This window comes from Accipiter gentilis, chromosome 7 (genome assembly GCF_929443795.1).
Source record: "Accipiter gentilis chromosome 7, bAccGen1.1, whole genome shotgun sequence".
NCBI lineage: Eukaryota > Metazoa > Chordata > Aves > Accipitriformes > Accipitridae > Astur > Astur gentilis.
In genome coordinates, this window is record NC_064886.1 from 17517284 (window position 1) to 17538784 (window position 21501).

General features: G+C 41.3%; 1 protein-coding gene across 3 annotated transcripts in view; it reads left to right on the forward strand.

The window, feature by feature from the left end:
* Positions 1-13088, forward strand: part of ATP2A2 (ATPase sarcoplasmic/endoplasmic reticulum Ca2+ transporting 2) — a 48427-nt gene extending 35339 nt beyond the window's left edge. The window contains exons 14-21 of one of the 3 annotated variants that reach the window (XR_007506651.1): positions 1047-1382; positions 1693-1913; positions 2976-3178; positions 4467-4552; positions 4948-5081; positions 6141-6258; positions 6376-7926; positions 11964-13088. Coding sequence is in view for 2 of the 3 variants with exons in the window: in XM_049804920.1 (XP_049660877.1) it covers positions 1047-1382; positions 1693-1913; positions 2976-3178; positions 4467-4552; positions 4948-5081; positions 6141-6258; positions 6376-6645 (1368 nt within the window). In the remaining variant the exon portion in view is untranslated. Of the gene's footprint in view, positions 1-1046; positions 1383-1692; positions 1914-2975; positions 3179-4466; positions 4553-4947; positions 5082-6140; positions 6259-6375 lie in introns of all 3 variants that reach the window. The other 2 variants (XM_049804922.1, XM_049804920.1) reach the window with 2 other exon arrangements.
* The last annotated feature ends 8413 nt before the right edge of the window (positions 13089-21501 follow it).

Here is a 21501-nt window from a genome sequence, read left to right on the forward strand (position 1 = left end):
ATGCTGCTGCTTGGCTAAAAGTATAAGAAGAAACCAGTTACAGCTAGCTGTGAATTGTATTATTTTACATAAGTACTTAAGGTCCTCGGGATCGTAACACATTAAACTGTTCTCAGACACTGACTCTGAAAAATATTCCAAAAATTGCATTGTGGTTTCAGCTTCAATGATTTTCAGTTTGAAATTGCTCAACTGCAAGACCTCTTTGGGGATTTTATGATGAAACATACCTGCCATTCTGTGCTCTAAGACTCAAGTTCACTTCCCTGCCTCCATGCTGTCAGCTGCAAAAGCTCAGTCCATGATTATCATCTTAGCTACTCTGTAATTTTCCAATGAAATCTGTATCTGAGATTTGGGGGGGGGGGTGACAACGGTTGTATGAGAGTTTTTGGCTTGTGCTCAGTGCTTCTGGCACTGATTACAAAAAAGACAGACTTGACTGCTTGCAGGTTGAATTTGCGAGGCTGACAGCCAGAGCACATTTTAACTAATAAAATGAGTGCATTTGTAGCAAGATATGTTTGGAAAGGTAGGGTCCAATTTCAGAGTGTGGTCATGCGTTGGGAATTAACCGTGTCCTCCCATATGCTCATCGTGTAGATGGTACCATGTAGCATTGTGATTCCAAAAGCAATAAATTCTTACTTACCTCCTCTTACTTGCTAATGTGCATGTAGATTTGTTACTTCTCAGCTCTTCTCCAGCTGTCTGAATTCAGTGTCAGAGATGAAGTTCTGTGAAGACTTAGTATGGTGAAACAGATAACCTTTCTGAAGTAACCCTTTCAGGGGAGAAAAAAAAAAACCTGACAGAAGAGCAAGTTATATTGTTAATAATACCCTGGGTTTGACCAAATGGTAGGATGACATAGGCCTCTGTCTTAATTGCTCAATGTAGAACCACATAATATTGTGGACAAGGGGTAAAAACAAATGTCACTGCGCTGAGAGATATTTAGCATGCAAGCAAAATTATTGTTTCACTAATGTCAGATGAGAAATCTATAGGATCTTGCACTAAAACTTGGTGCTGTCTTGTTTCAGACCAACTTGACCTTTGTTGGCTGTGTGGGTATGCTGGATCCCCCAAGAATTGAAGTAGCTTCATCTATAAAGCTGTGCAAACAAGCTGGTATTAGAGTTATTATGATTACTGGTGATAATAAAGGCACAGCAGTAGCTATTTGCCGTCGCATCGGTATCTTTGTGGAAGATGAAGATGTTTCTACAAAAGCCTTTACTGGTCGTGAATTTGATGAACTCTCACTTGCTGCCCAAAGAGATGCTTGCCACCATGCCCGTTGCTTTGCTCGTGTAGAGCCTTCCCACAAATCTAAAATTGTTGAGTTTCTGCAGTCTTTTGATGAGATTACAGCTATGGTAAGTAATTGAACTTTTACTTGTTTGAAAGGCGCACACTGTGTTTAAACCCCATTGATGCCTTTTCAGACTAATACCTTGTTCTGGAAAACACCTGCTTCCATGTTTCCCTGAACTCAAAGCCTCAGAATAGTTCTGCATTTAAGTGATTTTTAAAGATCCAAAACCACACCCAGTGCAAAATTCCTTTCTGATCCTATATTTAAGTACCCACTTTGTTTGTTTGTTTTTTTGTTTTGTTGGGTTTTTTTGTGTTTTTTTGTTGTTTGTTTGTTGTTTGGGTTTTTTTTACTTTAAATTCTTGTTTTAGACTGGTGATGGTGTCAATGATGCCCCTGCATTGAAGAAAGCAGAAATTGGAATTGCTATGGGTTCTGGTACTGCAGTGGCTAAAACTGCTTCTGAAATGGTTTTAGCAGATGACAATTTCTCAACTATTGTAGCTGCTGTGGAAGAAGGACGTGCAATTTATAACAACATGAAACAGTTCATCCGTTACTTGATCTCCTCCAATGTTGGAGAAGTTGTTTGGTAGGTTTAAAATGTTAGTTTCTTTGAACTAGCATAGTAATGATGAATCTTCTGTTATTCATTTAATTCCAGTATTTCTCACTAAAACTAGAGAAACAGGTTCTCTAGGTAATTGATCATTGTGATTATGCAGAAGTCTGCACACTTCTAGCCTAGTCTTTACTGGAGAATTTTAGCATACCACAAAAGATTCCCATTGCATTGCATATAATGTTCTAGTTCAGTAGGTGGCTAAATGCTTTACAGTCACTTCTGATTGGAATAATTCTCTAGAATAGGCAAATAAAAACCTTAATCAAATATTACAAGATCTGGTATTTCAGATAACTTAGTCACATATACAACTAAGATGTTTGTTTAATGTCAAGTTACAGAAGAATGTGTCTTCTGTGTCTTTGGAAGGAATGGTGACCCAAGGCCACAGAATGTATTTCTGGTAACAGAATGTAAATATTGATCTCCTAACAGTTACTTATATCAAAGCAGACTTTCTCCCAGAGTGGAATGTAATGCAGCAATTGTCTTCCCTTGTTTCTTGTAAACTTTAAAGCTGTCCTTCATATGGCTCTTGCTGCAGACCCTGTTTCTGTTCTGTTTATTCACACAGGCTTGGAGCCATGAAAGTTACATGCTCATTAAATTTTTGCAGGGACTACTAGTAATCTAGCTAAATGAAGCTTAGTCATTTGAGCTAAAATGCTATTATGTCTGCAAAAGCTCTAGTGTCTTCTAGAAAGTGGCTTACAAGCCTTTATGCACATATGTATACATTTACCTATACAGACAAGTAGAACAGGGAAAAAAACAAGGCTAAAGCAGACACTGGTCAATTCCTGAAGTTGCCAGAAGAAGATAATGCTTCAAAACTTATATGCTAGTGGTTAGAAGTGTTTGCTCTTGTGTATGTTTTCAGTTTTCTGAATGTGAATATTTAGCTTCTGATATTAAATGGATAACTCTGTATGAGAGAACAGAAGTGATGCTACAGGCTTAGGCTTAAGCGTTAAAAGGACTCATTTACATGCACAAGAATAAGCTTATAATTGGTGGGTTTTTTTATAGTATCTTCTTGACTGCTGCCCTGGGTTTTCCTGAAGCTCTAATTCCTGTCCAGCTGTTGTGGGTAAACCTTGTGACGGATGGTCTCCCTGCTACTGCTCTGGGATTTAATCCTCCTGATCTTGATATCATGAATAAGCCACCACGCAACCCTAAAGAGCCACTGATCAGTGGATGGCTCTTCTTCCGTTACCTAGCTATTGGATGTAAGTAGTAACAGCTTTTTGGTTTTTTAAGTGAAGGTAATTTTTTTCTTTTTTGAGATCCACTTGAAAGCAGTTTGTCTAATCTCCTTTTATGCTGAAATCTTGAAAGCTAGCAATAGATATTCTGTGGAACTGGTATTCTTCCTATGTTTTGTTTTGAGATTCACACTTTTGCTTGGCATGTTTGCAGACAGTGCCATAATAGGAACAGTAAAGTTATGATTTATTTTGGGGTTTTTTCCACTGGTAGCAACTGAGGCATCAAAAGCCCTAGTTGTTTAACAACAGTGTGACATTCACCACTTCATCAGAATCTTTTGATTTTGACAACTAGGAAACCCTTAGAAATTTTATGACTGCTGTAGTGGATTAGACCTTCAAAATTGTCTCATGGTGGATGGTGTTACTGTCCTCAAAAGAGAGAAGGCCTTCAGGAATAGATGAACTTAGGGCTAAGTCTGACCTCTGTTCTCAAGAAGCCACCTACTTGCCTTTTCCCATTTGCCTCATTCCAGGCTGAAATACTTTTTAGCTCAAAGCATTGAGACAGCAGACTTCAGCTTGTCCATGCAATAACTGTCAGCCTTAGGAAGATGAGCATGTTGTGGGATTGGGAGTGAAGAGCCAAGACCAGCCATTAGTGAATGCGCACCTGCATTAGCTGTTGAGGTTGTATGTAGAACTACTTCTAAATCTGAAAATGGCTACTGTCATGTATCTAACCTAGCATTTTTGTGCTTAAGTAGAACAACACAACAGGTTTGCTGGCCTGGCTTATAATTGGGGAAAATAAAGGAGTATCAACTTATTGTATCAATGAACATAGATTTAAACCTTAAATATAGCTATAGTACTGTAAAGCTAGAATAAGTATCTATGTGGGTACTTACTGTACACTGTCTTCATGCCTGAAATTGTCATCTTAATTTTCCTAACTGACTTCGTAGATCTTGAAGTGAGTAAACCTCAGTATTAGTTAACGTAAGTACAGACACATTGGGTTCTGGGAGGAAAAAAGAAAAATTGCAGGTTGATTACTCCAAGTGATACCCTTGTTTACCTTAAATTCTAGCTGTCGGCTTCCATAAGCAGATAATAGAATCTGTCCAACAGTACAGTATTTAATGGTTAAGTTACAGCTGGTGGAGCAGATTTATTGCATAGGAGATAAATTAATTACAATATTTTTTATACTACTGGAAGTTTTGAGATAGAAGTTCAAGTGTGGCAAGTGAGATCTTGCATGCAGTTCACAACATTGAAAAAAGCACTTTTTTTTTTCTTTAAGGTTATGTTGGCGCTGCCACAGTGGGTGCTGCTGCGTGGTGGTTTATTGCTGCTGATGGTGGTCCAAGAGTTACCTTTTATCAGCTGGTATTTGCTCAGTTTAATATCTTTGGGGGGAGAGGGGAGGTACATGCTTCTTTCATAGTTACTTAACTGTAGAAAAACAGTAGGTTACAGAAATTTATACAATGAGATGGTTTCAGACTTATTACTGTAAAACTTCATCATACTTAGTCTTAATAATAAAGCTCAAAGGTGGAATACCTGAGCTTCTAAACAGTTTGAAGGACTAATTGTTGTCTTGTAAGTAAAAGACTAAAGGGAGTTTTTCTAAAGCTGGCAGAAGTTTAAAACCAGTGCTTTTAGGAGTCATATTAGAAAGTTTTGGTTTTGTAATACTTGCTGCTTATTTCATAATTGCCTGTTTTACATTGTAAAAGTTAACAAGCTGTGAAAACTGAGTTCACGTTGTTCTGTTCTAGAGCCATTTTCTGCAGTGCAAAGAGGACAATCCAGATTTCTCTGGTGTTGACTGTGTGGTTTTTGAGTCTCCATATCCAATGACAATGGCTCTTTCTGTACTTGTCACCATAGAGATGTGCAATGCTCTCAACAGGTTTGTATATCCAAATAGGAAAGCAAAGCTTCTGCTAGCTTATCCAAAATCCTACTTTTTGTGCAATTTGTTTCTTGGTGTATGGACAGCTCAACTAATGAAGAATGAGTCATACTTCCTTTCTGAATCCTGGTAGTGCAAACAAAATTACTCTTAGATAACATTTGAGATCTGTTATCATAAGGTATATTTTTAAGTCTGCCAGTTCACTCTGGTATTGTACTAAGCATGAGCAACTGAAATATTTTCCGTTATTTCTAATCTAAGCTTAATCAATCAGATTATCCCTCCTATGTCGGTATAAAGTGATACCAAGGAGAACTAAAATAAGAATGCTGAAGATATGGAAAATAGTTTTTCTTGCCCTAAGGGAGTGTGGGTTTAGCCAATTAATATTAGATTATAAATGGAAACCACTAAATAGCACAATGTCAAGGGTATTTTTCTTCAGATAGCTTAGAGGTCAGTTAATTTAAAAACAAATAAACTTTAAATACAAGTGTACTGCAGTAGTCCTACATAGTAAGATATTGCTCTACATCTGATGTTCTGGATCTCAGCCTCTTCTGCAGCATAGCCTAAATGCAGCTTGAATCTGAAGAGCAGAATTAAAGAACAAGCATTAAGAAGGTGCAAGTACTTGACCCTCTGTATATCCAGTCTTTAAGTGAACTTCAGAATTGGATGCACTAGGTCCCCCAGCATACAGTAGACTGGGAAGGATTCTGTCTTATGCTGCCATGCCCATCTTTGCCTTACCCGTCCCACGGAGAGGATGTCAGGTCTTAGTGAAAAAGGTAGACTAGATCAACAATGAGCAGAACACACAAAAGCTTTCAAAAAATAAATGTGAGGCTGAACTGTGACTGCTTTGCTAAGCAGACTTCCATGGTAGTTTAAAGTTGCAACACAGATGCCAAGATACGGTTTATCTATTTCTTTCCTTAATGACTGGGATAATTGTGACTTGGCATGCTGGTTTTCTTTCCAGCTAGTTTTCTGATGTACTGAATTTTCTGTTGATGTCTTATGTACATGTGTACCATGTTTCTGTTGCAGTCTATCAGAAAATCAGTCCTTGATGAGGATGCCCCCATGGGAAAATATCTGGCTGGTGGGCGCTATTTGCTTGTCCATGTCACTCCACTTCCTTATCCTTTATGTGGAACCGCTGCCAGTAAGTCCATGTATCTTGTACCCATCCCTGAACTTGGAGATAGAGCAAAAACTTGCCTGGAGCTTAAGGCAAGGGATGGAGGGGGAGAGAAGATGTAATGCTTGGCTTTTCTTTCAGATTATCTTCCAGATCACACCTTTGAATGTGACGCAATGGCTCATGGTATTGAAAATCTCACTACCTGTCATTCTGCTGGATGAAACACTTAAATATGTGGCCCGTAACTACCTGGAACCTGGTAAAGATAGTGTGCGGCCTGCCACCAAACCATGTTCTTTGTCAGCATGCACCGAAGGAGTTTCCTGGCCGTTTGTGTTCATTACTATGCCCTTGGTTATCTGGCTTTACAGCACAGACACTAACTTTAGTGATATGTTCTGGTCTTGACTGACATGGTGACAAGTTTTACATTAAAAGAAAAAATTTAACTTAATTTTTTTATTGTTTAGAGCAACTGTCTATTTCTGCTGAATTTTCACATGAACATATTTGCCGGTGATGGAGGTTTCATAATCTAGATTTTGGTTTTTTGCTTTTTCTGACTTCAGTGGGGGCAATATATTCCTCTTTTATACACAGTTAAAGTGTCCATTGACATGTACAGAGAACTAACACTATTTTATGCAAATATTTTTTTGTAGATGAAAAGCATGTACAGTGTTCTGTTCAATAGTCTATTCATCATGTAAAAAAAGTAAATTTTTTTTTGAGCCAGCGGATACTATCAAACTAAATTGGCAGCAGATTTTAGGGAATGAATGTGTGTCGTGTAAAACTAAAAAAGCATGTAACTGTTTGTCTTCTGCATGATCATCCAAACTTAGTATGTCATAAAGTCAGGTTTTATTCATAAGCAGAACTTTCTGCACTGGGTAGAGAGTACTGCTACCTCAGTCAGGATTTCTTCTTGGGTTCCCCTCTTCCTGTTCCTCACTCTCGGTTCTTGACTGTCCTTGTTTACACCAGTTTCTGTATGAGGTATGCCTAATCTTGCTCGTGCAGAAAATATCATTCCAGGTGCAGCCTGCTGGGGTTCTTCCATACTTTCAACACACATAGGGTTGTTTTTTTAAGATTATTTATTTAAGTGTCTATTGTATTTTATTGTAACAGACCTTATTTTGCCAGTGTTGCCCATTATGCAGGGATAGGGAGGGCTACTTCTATCTACTTAAATCTAAACCAAGCCTTTTTAACAAACACAATCTGTTTTAATTCCAAAAGAGGGTTTAAGTTGGGTTTTAATACCTTATTTACATGTGTCAGATCCTTTCTTTTTCTCTTCCCCACCCCCCTGCTTTAAGATCAAACCTTGTCATGAGACCTGGAAAAATAACTTGCACTGCATAGTTAGAAATTGGATTTCCTACACTTGGGGCACTAATAATCAGAGTTGTGTACATGGAGTTACTCTGCTGGCCTGTTGTTAGCCTGACTTGAAGTAACAAGCTCGTGTGTGTTTTTTGTAAAATCTGTAAATAGCACATGACCAAATTGAACATATTGTATAGAACTATTTTTATTTTAATGTGGCACTAACCACCTTCATTATTACAGTAAATGTTAAAGCATGTTTTCAAATTCAGTCCTGTATCAACAATGTGTAAGTCATTAACAGTCCTAACTGTGGTGTTTTTCTCCAATGCCTTCCAACTTTCATCGACTAAAGTGAGTATTTTTCTTCCATTTCACCATGCCAGTGGTGACTTGCTGTAAAATAGCATATGCTGTATACATGTTGAAGAATAAATAGTAATTTCCTTCATTCCCATGCTGTGTTTTGTCAAACTCTGCTGTGCTACATTATTATCACCACTTTAGACTCTTTGTTTTGTGGTCTGAAGCTCAAATTACTGATTTCAAAGGCAAAGCACTTGCTTTTGGTTTAGTGTATTTCAGGTCTTGTTTTATAGCACCCAGGAACCTTAGTGCCCCAAGATCTTAAAGCTTTTGGTCTTAAGTTTGAGATAAAATTGGACAAATCTGTAACTTAAGACAGTGACAGCTGTTCACATGAATGTTTAGTGTCCAAAACACTCTGGTACTTGTGGTCAGGTGCTGGTTTACTCCAAAGCTTTTTCCTGCCCTGAAATAGGGGATGCCCCTCGGAGCTGACCACCCTTCCCTTGGTCTCTGATATCTGCAGTGCTCAAAGTGCTGGCACTCCTCTTTGCAACAACAGCTTAACGTTTCCAGTAAGTGGAAACACTTTGTACAATGGTTATATGAAAAGACAAAAGAACAGTGTCAGCTTAACAGGATAGTCTTTGAAAATTGTACTGGGGTCATTATGTCTTTGTAGAGTAGCAGGTGCTGTGTTATCTTGTGCTGGCTCAGTCTGCTTTAGTAACCAAATTCAAACAGCTTTCTGATTCCTCATGGAGGAGAATGATAGTTAAAAGCTATGTTGTGTTGGTGCCAGCTGGAATCCAGTGAGCACAGATAATTCTCTAGGTTTCAAGCTTTCTAATACAGATGCTAACCTCAAAATACACAGTCCCTATCTGAAATTCCACTGCATTGTGAATACCCACTGTTTATATAGACTTTGACTTATTTAAGTTGATACTGAAGTGACTCGGGTAGGGGAGCTGGACCTTTTGATGTAGTACATGTGTTGCTGAACTGTAAGCATTTAAATACTGTTGAATGCCCTCTTTAGTGTGGAAGAACTTGTCTTTGCCAGACTAAGGTTTTGCATACCACAAAATCAATGGCCAGCACTGGCCACTTGGTGTATCAATAATAAATGAGCAATCTGAGACTTGTCCCTCTTTCTTGAAACAGGAAACTAATAGGTCACGTGAGTCAGGATTCCTTGAGATCAAAATATGTACAAATTGGAAACAAATACTAGCAAGTTAGTTGTATGTGGTCCCAACATAATGGACAAACTTTTTCCAGGGCAGGAATGCCACTGAATCTTTGAACACTGGTTCGGAGTGAACCTCCAGAGCACCATGTTGGTGGGCTTTTTAAAGCCATATATCTGACTGTCACCATGAACGATTCTGCTTCTTGTACAGTCCTATTCCTGTCTATTATGCCAAATAATCCTGCTATACATCCCCTTTTTCCCTGTCTCTAAGAAGCCGAAGGGGAAAATGATGATAAGTAGATTTCAGTCTTCAACAACTACTTTGTTGGATCTCTGTCTGTGTTGAAGATAAATCTTACTGCGTCATTCCTTACTGACATCTGGGAGCTCAATTGTATTGCATGTCTCGGGGGCACTTGCATTAGGGCCTTGTGTTCTTGGAGTTTGCCTTTGAAAGCTGGATGACTGGTGGCTAAATGGAGTGGCATTCATCCCTACAGGCTCCTGAGGTTATGGGAACAGTCAAGTGTTAGAAGGTGTTCCTTAAGAGCCCAGGCATCTTAATATACCCTGTTTTTCTTCTATTTGTCCCAGTCTTGTTGTCTAAATTTTCCTGTAGAAATGGAGCAATAGGGTTCCCTAAGATGAGCACTTACTTATCTCAGGTTCAATGGCAGCTGTTGCTACGCTTTCAGTACTCTTCTTTTTTCCAAGTCCTGCCACTCCCTGGTAAATACCAGCCTTGTGGGGTCTGGGCTGGCCAAATGTTAAGACCTGCCATGAGCTTCCTCCTAGGCAGGGAAGCATCCTGCCCTGAAATTGCTGTCTGTTGCAAGCTTCCTTATGATCTTGGAGCTGGAGTGCTGTGGATCTGGTCTTAAACTTTCTCAGTTGAGTAGGCTGTGGATAGTTGCTTGATTGCATTTCTGACATTAGAATAGCATAAGGCAACTGATGGCTTGGCTTTTCAATTATAGAAACTATGGAAATACAGTGCAAAGTTAGTAATGCACTGCAAGAAAACGTGAACTAAAATTATTATACTTAATTGTGTAGATCCTGCCATTCTTTAGCTGTCAGTCCTCATCTAGGGAGGCCAAGAAGAGAGGACTTTTCGATTTAGAATAGACTTACTTGCCAAGATGTCAAAGTTGAAATTCTCGCTTAATTTCTTTGTTCCTGACATATTTCCTCCCCAACCTCCTCACTGTGCTAGGGTCATCTGAGGATAGAACTAGGTAACTCCTATTTTAATGTGTTAGCCCTGTGAATATATAAATGGAAGCACTTATTTAAGCAGAAATAACTCAGAGTTACCCAGGCTTTATCTCCCACACCATTTTTAGAAAATAACTTTATACTTTTTGTTTCCCTTTGCTCTCATCTCACTGAGCTTTTTCATCTCCACTGTGTTCTGGATTTTTTTTAGTGTCCTCACATATCAACTTATTTTCTAGTGCGAGAGGTATGTAAGACTAGTATCAATCATGTGATTGATGCTACCTTATGCTCGGAACAGCAGGGAGGATATCAGCTTATGCTGGGAAACCAGTGGGGTTTGGTATGAGAGCAGCTCCTCCTGAATTCAGTGTTCCGTAGCCTGGTCCAAATCAGAGCAAAGAAAATGGTCAGGCAGCTGCAGTCATAGGTCAAATATTTAGACAGGGGCTTTTATCTTCATAGTGCCTCAGGCCTTCTCTGTTTTCAAATCAGAGTGATTCAAAGTACTGTTGAGAGCTACACAATGAGCTGCTACTTTGTGCTGGCATCCAAGCAATAAAAATAGTTCATACTTGGTTTCCCAAACTATTATTGCAAATAAGTCTGTAAGAGGCTGCAGAAAAATATATGCCAGTCTGTCAAAATGCTATGAGGCTTATGTTTGTAGGGAGGCTATTTTAGAGAAGGCTAATTGTAAGAAAATGAGGTTTTAATCTGATGATAAAATGCAGTACAGCAGTCCTCTGTCACTGTTCCAAGAACACAGCTGATGCACAGAATATATGTGGTAAACAGCTTAAAGATGGTTGAATTTGCTGAGATGAAGGGAGGTAAAACTGATACAAAGTTGTCTGTCTCTTGCACCTGTCTTGTTTACTTTTTTGCACTTCTAACCATTAACTGTTTCCCTAATCTCTGCTAATTACATCCTTAATTACATTAATATGCATTTTCAAATCTTAGCAGGAGAGCCTAAATTTTATAGTGTTGAAGCAGTGTTTTGAAGAGCCACCATCAAGTTCTAGGGAATGAGAGTACACTGTTCTTCTCTCCTAGACGCAAGGCTAACCTTTTGCTGTATTTTAGGGGTAAAGTACAGTAGGAGCTTTATTACGTTGTACTCTACCCTTTGCCTATGCATTCATCTGTGTAGTTTAATGACTTCTTCAAAGCTTTCCTACTACTTCCCAGAATAAGCTGCCTAACATGGAAAAGGGACATTGTTAGGTCACTTTGGAGCCAAACTTGTAATGTAATGCCTTGATTAGAAAAACACTCCTACAGTTCTTAACTTGAGCTCAAACTGTGTAGTATGGAACTTGAAAGTAAAAATTACAAATAAGTGAGACTTGTCTATTGCCACTAGTCAGGCAGAGAAAGGCAAAAGCTCTCTAAACGTGTGAATTTTTTGCTACAGTCTTCTGTAGGAAGTGCTGGCTTTGCTGATGATAGAGAGCTCTGCTGCATTCAGAAGAGCTGAGCCATAATCCAGAGGGTTCTGGGCTTTAAGAACAAGTAACCTGAGAGTGTCCCTTCAATGACAGAGCAGCTAGTTACCAAACTTAACATTCTTTCTCTGTCACTGTTGATCTTAGTCTTGCTTGTATAATGATACTTAGCGTTCATCCTTTCATTAACTGATGCCTTTTCTTTCTTTCCTTTTCAGCAATACTGGAGTAATCGCTTCCTAAACAATTTTGCAGAAATGTAAGGTTGTTTTGTTGTGTGCATGTGTTTTTTAGCAACACATCTGCCAAAACTTCTGCATGTATCATGTGTAAAGATTCTTTGCTTTCCCTAAAACAAAACTCATTGTGTTCTCTGTGGAAGAAATGTGTGGTACTGTTAGGACTTCATCATACAGATGTACAAACGTGCAATATAGCTTACTGAATTGGAAACTCTCTCCAGAGAAGTTTGGTTTCTGTGCTGCATGGAGAAGAGTTTGTTTATCCTTGAACAAGAATTGCGGAGCTGTCAGCCAATTTTCCATATTTCTGTATGTAAAATGTCAAGTTTATACAATGTACAATATCAAAATAATGCATGCCTTTGGTTGTAGACAAATCTTTCTCTGTATTGTATCATCCAAACATACTACTCTAGAACAGCTTATGTACAATGCTATCCTATTTATAAAATTAATTGAAAAGATTACAGATGAATGTTAAACCATAAGCCTCCAGTTCCTAACTTTGGATTTTTTTATCATGTGTGCAAATCAACCTCTTTTGCACTGCAATGTAACTTATTTAAATCTAAGGCAGTAAGACAGATGTTGGTGCAATACAAAATATTGTGATGCATTTATCTAAAAAGCAGCAACCGACTTAGCCAGTTACCACAACTGCATGTATGACCTTTAGAAGTTGTAAATAAGATCAATTGTCTATTTACATGCTGTCAGCAAGAAGCATCACACCTAGTTTCATTTGTATCAGGTAAATAAATTTATTCTACAATACATACTTTGCGTGTTATTTTATGCACTTTGTTTTCTGCAGGTACATGCGTACATACTTCAGCGTTCTCTTATAGTAATGCCAGGATGACACTTAATAGCACCAACACCATTGCAATCTTTCCTCCTAGAACTATGCAGATGCCAGCTGCTCTTCCGGCAGTATTGACCTCCTCGCTGGTGTGATTTCCTCTGTCCAGGGGCTTGTGTGTGTGTGTGTGTGTAAGGGACACTGTCAAGTACTTTGATCACTCAAGTTTTTTTAAAATGCTCCATTGTTTGTAAAATCCCTCTGAGAAACTTAAAATAAACATTTCTTTCCCAACTACATCTTTATTTTTTTGTCCTTTTCTGTTTTCTAAATTGCCCCAACCTGAAGTAGCTGCTAGTCTCTTCCCCTGTCCATAGGCAAAAGGAAGAACTATAAAGCACACACCACAAGTAGCCTGCTGGCAGTGCTTCTGTATGTTACGGCTTACTCCATTCCCCAAACCATGGCTCTTCTGCAGCAGCGCAGCTCCTGTGACAAGCTCAGAGTGCAGGCTCAGTGTTAAGTCTTTGGCAAGACTAAAGCACCCCAAGGGCGAAAGCTGGATATTGTAAGTAAGTGTCCTGTAACGCTCTGCTCCAAAGCCCATAAACTAAGTTTTGTTTGGAGTAAGAGGAAGGGGAGCCTCTCAACTTCAGCCAGCTTCAGTAATGTGTTTTAAATTAAATGTAATGCCTCTCAACCTCCAGTGCGTGATACCAGCACACTTGCTAGCAAAGCATTATCCAAATGAGGTGATGTGTCGGAGACCCTTCAACCACAATCCTGTGAGGTTTAAAAATACTGGGGTTGAATTCCATTGTTCAGTGAACTATAGCATGGTGGAGGATGCACTAATACCTAGGGCTGAAGTGCTTGTGGCTGCTTCCTACTATGGTAGTGTTGTAAGCGAGCTGAGCTCTGCTCCTAACCTCTGGGCTGGAGCTGTCAGAACCAAGCTCAGCACTCGGCTGTTATCTACAGCTGCAGCTCTTCCTGCTGTCTTATTTATAGCCAGTCTTCAGCACACACCAACAGCCCTGTCACCAGCAAACCGTCCCAGCTCGTCCACTGCAGACAGTACACCCAAAGGCAGTGGCAGGTTTCTCATTAATGCTTATGCAGACACCTGAGCTAAATTATTAAAGTCATTTGTCCAGAACACAGTGGAAAAAACTGCCCCATTAGCACCTCTTCCCTTGTCATAACCTCTAGCCTTGCTTCAATTAGGAAGCAATGAGAGGAAAAGTGAGCCTCACTTTCTCAGCAGAAGGCAGATCAAGTCTGGTTTCTCAGCCCTACACTTGCCTGTGTTGTACTAACACATCTGTGTGAAAGTTGCTCCTGCTGCCCAGCTGATCTGCTGCCCCTTTTTTCAACTTGCAGAAATTCTTTCACCAGCGCTGGCACCAGATGTAAAGATTAGTGATGATATGAAGTCATTATTCAGAAAATGGCTCTCGCTCCCAGTCTGTTACATTCCACGGATGGTTTCAGCATCTCTGCATTCAGACAGCACCTTGCTGGTGAGCGGAGCCCAAGCTCATAACTTATTTTTAAACATTTCTTTAAATTATGATCTGCAAGCTTAACTCATAACAAGTCACCCAAATGAACTGCAAGCAGCACTTTGGAGTACAGCCATATGAAGAAAACGTGATGTTGAGTGGGTTGCTAGGTACTTGAGTGCAGGAGTATGTGGTAAGAGATGCTGAGATAAACAGCTTCATCTTTCCCTCCTCCTCCTCCTCTCACTGCAACCCCCTGGCTCTAAAGTGGTGCATGGATGAGCCCACTGACAGCCACAGAGCAAGGATACGGTTCCCCATACCTCAAGTTATTGGGCTTTACAGACAAATTACATCAAACTTTAAATACAGAGGGGAGAAAATAGCCCTGTTTTTACATTAAGGTGAATTTGTGTACGATTGTAACTGACATCCACATCCAGGAAGGTGGGTAAGAAATGAGAAAAGCGTCTGGGGGAGGAGATGGCAAATTTTCTTCGCAACCTCAGATAGGAAAAAGCCACAGGACTGCAGAAGAAAGACCAGCAATCCACCCTCTGCTCAGTCGGCAGAGCTCTGGACACTTGAAGAGCTCTTCTAAAATATTTCATCCCAACAATTTAACCGTGTGGAAGTGCAGAGAAGCCTTTGGCCATCAGTTTAGCAGGCTGAGGCTATTTGCCTAATCAGGTCAAGTCCCTGCCCTTTGTTTAAATAAAGACAGTGGGAACTGAATCTAGAAGGATTATCCCCTTATAACTGAATCTAGAAGGGTTATTCCCTTCCCCCGCCTGGAGCAGCTGGCAGGGAATGTGCAGTATGATGGGAGCACCTAGACACTTGCATTTGAATTAGTGCTTTTGGGGCAGTGCCAGCTTGCACATAAGCCAGACACAGGATTTTGCTGACAGCAGCAACATTAAGAGAAGAAGTAAGAAGTCTGGCTCTTCAGGCATGGCAAAGGAAAGGGCTTCTAGGCCAATTTTACACGTGTAGGTTCAGGAGCCTGAGGAACGCAGCTGAGAGACAGGGACTTTTCAACACAACGTGGTGTGAGCTGCCCTTCGCACATCACTCAGCCCAAAGAGATTGTCCACGTCCCTGCAGACAGGCCCCCTGACTCTGAATGGCGGTCAGCCTCCAAAAACTGCTTGGTGTGTCCCATTCATCCTCTCTTTGAAGCAGAGATCAATTGAAATAAAGTTCAGAAACAACAAATGCCCAAAAGCTGATAAGCCCAGCCTGCTACAAACCCGCTGCTATTTATGCAGGTGGCAGAGTCAATTTTTCCTACAGAGGCAGGCAAGGAACACTGCTTTACTGCCGGGGTAAGATAACATCAGCGGCTAACAACAATCAAGCTGCAACCAGCTCATGCCTTCGTAACCAAGTCACGCAGCTCCAGCGTACCGTGATTGCAAAACACCGAGCGTTTTTATCTTGCGCTTGCTGCTGCCCCGCATGCAGCGAGGCAGGACACCCCAGACAGAAGTCGTGACTGAAAAGAAGTTTCTCTTGTCGTTGCCCTTCGCCGTGACTTAAACATGAACACGGACCTTCAGTTTAGATACGAGACTGACCTGCAGCAGGCAAACCATGGGCAGAAAAGCTCCCACCATCCCTTAACTCATCAAATGTGTGTCCTTTCCTTTCCTGGAAGAACAACCTCACCGTCCATAGCCAGGCTGACTCGGGGTGGGGGGGCTGCCGTGCCTACAATGATTCATGGTGGAGCTCTTCAGCTTTCCAGGGATTCCTGCCAAATACTCATCACCTCACCACGCTGCAATCAGCAATTCCGGTCCTCTTTTACATTGGCCACTTTGCTGTGGACACAGGTCACCTCTGGCTATAAGTTACGGATACCAAATCCTGTACCATTATAAAAATCTAAGCCTCTGGTTTGTGGCCACTGTCAGCTTCTCGGGACATCCCACCAAGGGGCTTTATACCTTCGGTGAACTGACAGCACAAGAACCCAAGCCACAGCCACTCATGCATGCTCACAAACCAGCCGTCAGGTGCTGGAAATTTCAGCCTCAACCGGAGAGTACGGACTCATGATGGGCTGGTTTCCAAACTCCACGCTGCTCCTGCTCATAGCTCCCAAGCCTCTCATAGATTAAAAAAAACCCAAACCAAACAAACAAACAAAAATAAACCAAACCAGAAGGAAATCACTGTAGCGTTGACTCGATCTCCACTCCTTCAGACAAGGCATGCAAACAGTAGGTGGCCTGTCAGAAACCAAGGCCAAGTTTCCAAAGCACACAGAACCTGCTTTAACAAGTCCTCTGCCTCCCGGACTTACAGAAGATGCCTGAGCAGCACTGCTGACATTTTTGCCTACATCCCAGCATTGTGTCAACCAGATTCCACAAAAAAACAGCAAAAAGCTGTATGTGACATGCCAAAACGAGCCTGAAGAATGAATGTGCGTGCTGCACAGCACCAGATCTATATCAGCACATATAACTAAACCAGAGAAAGGCTACTGCTGCCGGTGGCTGGCTACCGCAGTGGGAAACCAGGCGCTCATTCCTTTATTCCAGGTTGAAGGACAGAGCGAATAAAGGTGTTGAAGCACCTACAACTGAAGTCCTGAATTCCTTTCTCAAGTTGACACTGGCCCTGGAGCACACAGACTTCCCAGGATACTTCTCTCTTCTTCTTGGAAATTGCTCTAACTCCTGAAGTCGCTTTTCTGCATCTACTCAGAGCTGCAGTTGTAGGACCAGCTCAGCATTTAGCTCTTCCCTACACCTTAATCAGGTTCCACGTGCTCATTAGGGAGGTCTCTACCTAAACCAGAAAGGCTTTTATCCAACAGATGTACTTTGAAAGACTAACAACATCCAACCTTTCACAAAAAGGAGCTGCTGATGCTCTGATCTTAAAGCCTAGCCTAATGGGATTAAGAGCTCCCTTCACCAGCTGCACAGCAGGCGTTGGTCTTTGAAGTCTTTATCAAGACACTTCCATCTTGGTGAAAGCTCCGATGGCAGCATCCCACCAAGCTACTCAGTTCCTCTTGTCGCTGACAGCCCAGTGGAAAGGCAATGCTTACTGGATTGGCACTGGGACTAGACTGGGGTTAGGAACGGGTCGTAGGCTTTCCCCTCCCCTCAGGGCAGGTGAGAGGAATAGCCAAGTTCTTCCTGCAATAGGCAATGCTTCTCTTTGTGCCATGGCTGCATGCTCAGCAGCTTGGTGTCTGACCCAAGGAATCCCTGTAGGAAGTTGTATCCGTCTCTACATGTATCTAAGGCCAGATGATTGATGTTCTTTCCACCACGTAAAGCCACTGAATTCATGGCATGGATGGTAAATCACAGTGCAAAGGGAGATGAAACCCATCTATTTCCTAATCACCCTTTTCAGGCAATAGAGGCAGCAGGTACAAAAGCAGAAATCAAAGCACAGCACAGGAGGGGTTAAACCCCTTTTGCAAAAACTCAAATATTTCCAGGGCTGGAGCATTACTGGGTAGAAGGTCCTTAAAACTTCTCAGAGGCCAATATTTCCATAAGGTGAGCAAACACTTGACCTCTAGCCTTCTCGAATTGACCGAGTTTCAGCGTGACATTATCCTCCACAGAACACACATGAAAGTTCGCTGGAGCCACCACCTGCTTTCCTACCTATTAAAAGCCATCCTGGCAAGCTGAGGAAAGGTTGAAGTCTGTCTCCATACCCTGTTCCTCCTCTTGTAACAGCCAGAAGCAACGCGAGAATCCACTAGCTACCCAGGCCAGCTAGAACTTAGGCTAATAAAAGAATTCTTGTTTTTTTCAGAGTAATGCCAAACTTTCCCTGTGTTAGTTAAACAGACACCCGCGCTCCAGGCCACATGGGACTACCAGATCGACAGAGACAATTCAATCCATACAAACATTCTTCCCATCTCACTTTCACTACAGACCTCAGTAGGAAAACCAGAAACAGTGGTTACACCGCCTTCCCAGTCTGTCGCTGGCTAACCAGAACCCTGTCAAGTTTTACAAGGAAGAAAAAAAGCTCCTCGGTCACAGATCACAGCTTTTTACTGGCTTCCCAACAAACATTCATCTCAAGAACCACATGGACAGCAGCTTACACAGACTAGTCTGAGGAAGATGCATATCCACAGATTGCTGTTCTTGCTCTGCTGATGTCATCACGCTTAAGTTTCCCGGAAAACTATTTAGTATTCCAAGAGGATAAGGCCAAGTTACCACCTTCAACTCATCAAACCATACTGCATGTTAAGGAATAACACAATATATTATACGCTAAAAGTTAGGAAAAAAGCAGGAACAACAAAAATTCAGGGAATTTTTAAAGAGTTAAACAGTTCAGGGAAAGAGCTGGCATCTTAACAGCCTTTATAGCAAAGCACGGGGCAACACGCCACCTCTCCAGCACTGGAACAGGCCCTTTTGTGCTTCCAGATCAACCCAAGTTCTTGGATCAACTGCCAATGTAAGTACCTCATTTCTGCCAACCATTACTCTCCCAGCCCAGGGAGCCCAACCGGGATATGTTCCAAATCACTGAACCCCCATTAGCTAAGCAGTGTGCTGCCGCTGCTGCCCGCCCGTCCAGCCACTTTGAGGTAATTGGACTTTTTGTTCCCTGTAAATATTTAAGAAATTTATATCAAGTCCAAGTCTCAGGACATGGGATTTTTTTTTCTCCCCTTTGTCCTCTAGACAAGGCTCACAGTGCTCTGGAACACACACCTGACAGCTGAAAAAAAAAGATAGCTGAAGGGTCCACAGGCAAACGTTCAGAACGCAAGGTCAGTATTCCTTGCCACGCCACAGTCAAACACACTGCAGACAGGACACGCCGCAGGGCAGGCAGCTCAGTAGATGGCATCCGCTGTCCTTTAAGAAACGGTACTGTCTGTGAAAGGCCAGATGTAGAAAATTTAATCTCTTTTAACCTGAGTCAGGAGCTGTACTGCTCTTGTTAGACCCCCAAACCATCACTCTATTTGCATACATTGGTGTTTTGATGGGATGATAAAGAGAAAGGAGGAAAAGGAATCTGATCTCCAGACTTACCAAGTCCTTGGCCTCTCTGGGGAAGCTATTTGAAATAGAGGCTTTTACAGTTTAAACATCCATCAGTGACCCACCGCAGCAGAGGCTTCCCCTGCACATTCCATACCCAGCATTACACAACCATTAATGTTCACAAAGTAAGCACAAGGCTCAAGACAGTAAGTGAAAACATAGATTATTCTGTTTTGTTGTTGTCTTCGTCAGTGATAGACATGGACTAGCCAAAGGGCTTGACTTAACATATAAATTAAAGCTTTCACACAGGGAAATTCAGCGTAACACTCTCCCCCAAGCTGTGTTTGCACCAGAATAAGTTTTTTTTCACCCAAATACCCAGCCCTGGGCACCTCCCTGCCTCCTCTTGGCCAGCATTCAAACGACGTCTTAACGAGCCCGCCAGTCCTAGGAACGCAGCAGGAATTGCAGCAGTAGCCCCTTCCTCCCCCTTTCCAGGCCAGCATTTCTCCTGCCCTGTTACCCTTCCCTCCGAGCTCTGGTTACTGGACCGACACAAAGACATTAATTATCACAGAGGCCTTGGGCCAGGGCTCCAGCAATCCAACAACAGCTTTACAGTTCTTGCCCTCTCCTCCTCAACATGCTTAAAACAACCAACCTTTTGCAGGGCTATGCAGTGAACAGATAAAGGATTTTAAAATATAGTAGAAAAAAGCAGCAAAAGGTTTGCAGAGTTAAAAAAGGAAAAGAAGGATGGGAGAGGAGTGGGAGTATTTCTGAGGTAGGTTCAGGTATCAAGTTCACAAACTGTCACCCTGGCAGTACAGGAACAGAATGGGTAGGGGAATCGTTTTTTAGACCCACACCAGATCCTTTCGCTGAAGAAACTACAGCGAAATCAACTGCAATGTACTTGTGTTTTGCTGGGTACTACATAAAGTTTTATCAATGTACTGATGGGCAGTACTGAATACACACTACCTAGATAGAATATGCTACTTTAAGCCCTGTCTAAGGCTATTTAGTTTGAAATCACAGGTTTATACTGAGTTTAAGCCCAGCTAAGGTCACTAAATTTAAGACTCCTGGAGACTGCACTGAATTAGATTTTTTTTTTTTAATTTTTTTTTTTTTTAAGATATTTGGTTAGATTGTATTTGTGTAACTTGAAATTACAATGGCAGACACAGCCTTTGAGACTTCTTTACAGCTGAGATTTAAGTGAGGAAATAAGGTTTGCTGAATAAGAAATACTCCCTGCTTCTGCCCTGGATGGATCAGTTTCCACATCACTGAGCTCCTGAAAAGCAAGGAGGGAAGAATCACCCCAGAAAAACAGGCCTAATGAGGAAGACAGCTATTGAATGGGGGCATGGGGGTGGGGTCCTAGTTAATAAAAAAAAATCTCTATAATCAGCAGTAACAGAAAAGGAAAAAGCACCTCAGTTAGAAAACATTTATATTGGCCAGCAGTCCTCAGTTCCTTCTATTATCTCTACTTCACAATTCTTGGATTCCCAAGATCTGAAAATCAGAATTAGAAATACTGCCAGTATTTCAGGTGTTATCAGCACTTTACAGAATAAAGTGTGAGCAAATCACTTGCTACAGACCATGTATTATTTAGATAATTCCTAGCCACATCATGAATGTCTGCTGCTTTTAGACTCCAGTAAATTAAGTCTTTCAGCCCTTACCCAAGTCTATGTAGGGTTTAAAGAAATTGTCCCTTTGCATCACTTCTGCGTCTTTCTTATCACAAAGTAGGAAAAAATTAAAACTTACTAATGACATCTGTGATTTAAATTCAAGGATTTCAAGCAACCATGGGCACACTTATCTTTACCCAGCCCCAGAGACTAGCGCTTGCAGACACACCACCGCTGTACAATACAACTGGGTGGCAACTGCTTTCTTGCCTCACCTACAAACTGCTTCACTTTGGGGACCTTCCATCACGGATTTGACACAGTCTGAACTTCAATTTTTGCCTTTATGATCTTTTCTTCTAAGGTGCACAGCACATGATTAAGGGATGGAATGAGGTCAGCTGCTTATTATGGGCTAATTGTTATATTCCCTGAACTAGAATGCCAGTAACTGAGAGTACAAGATCTCAGCAAAACCAGAGATCACATCTAAAATTAGAGCACTAATGAAAGCTCATTAATAGGCAAGAATCCTTCTAGAATTCTGAAGCT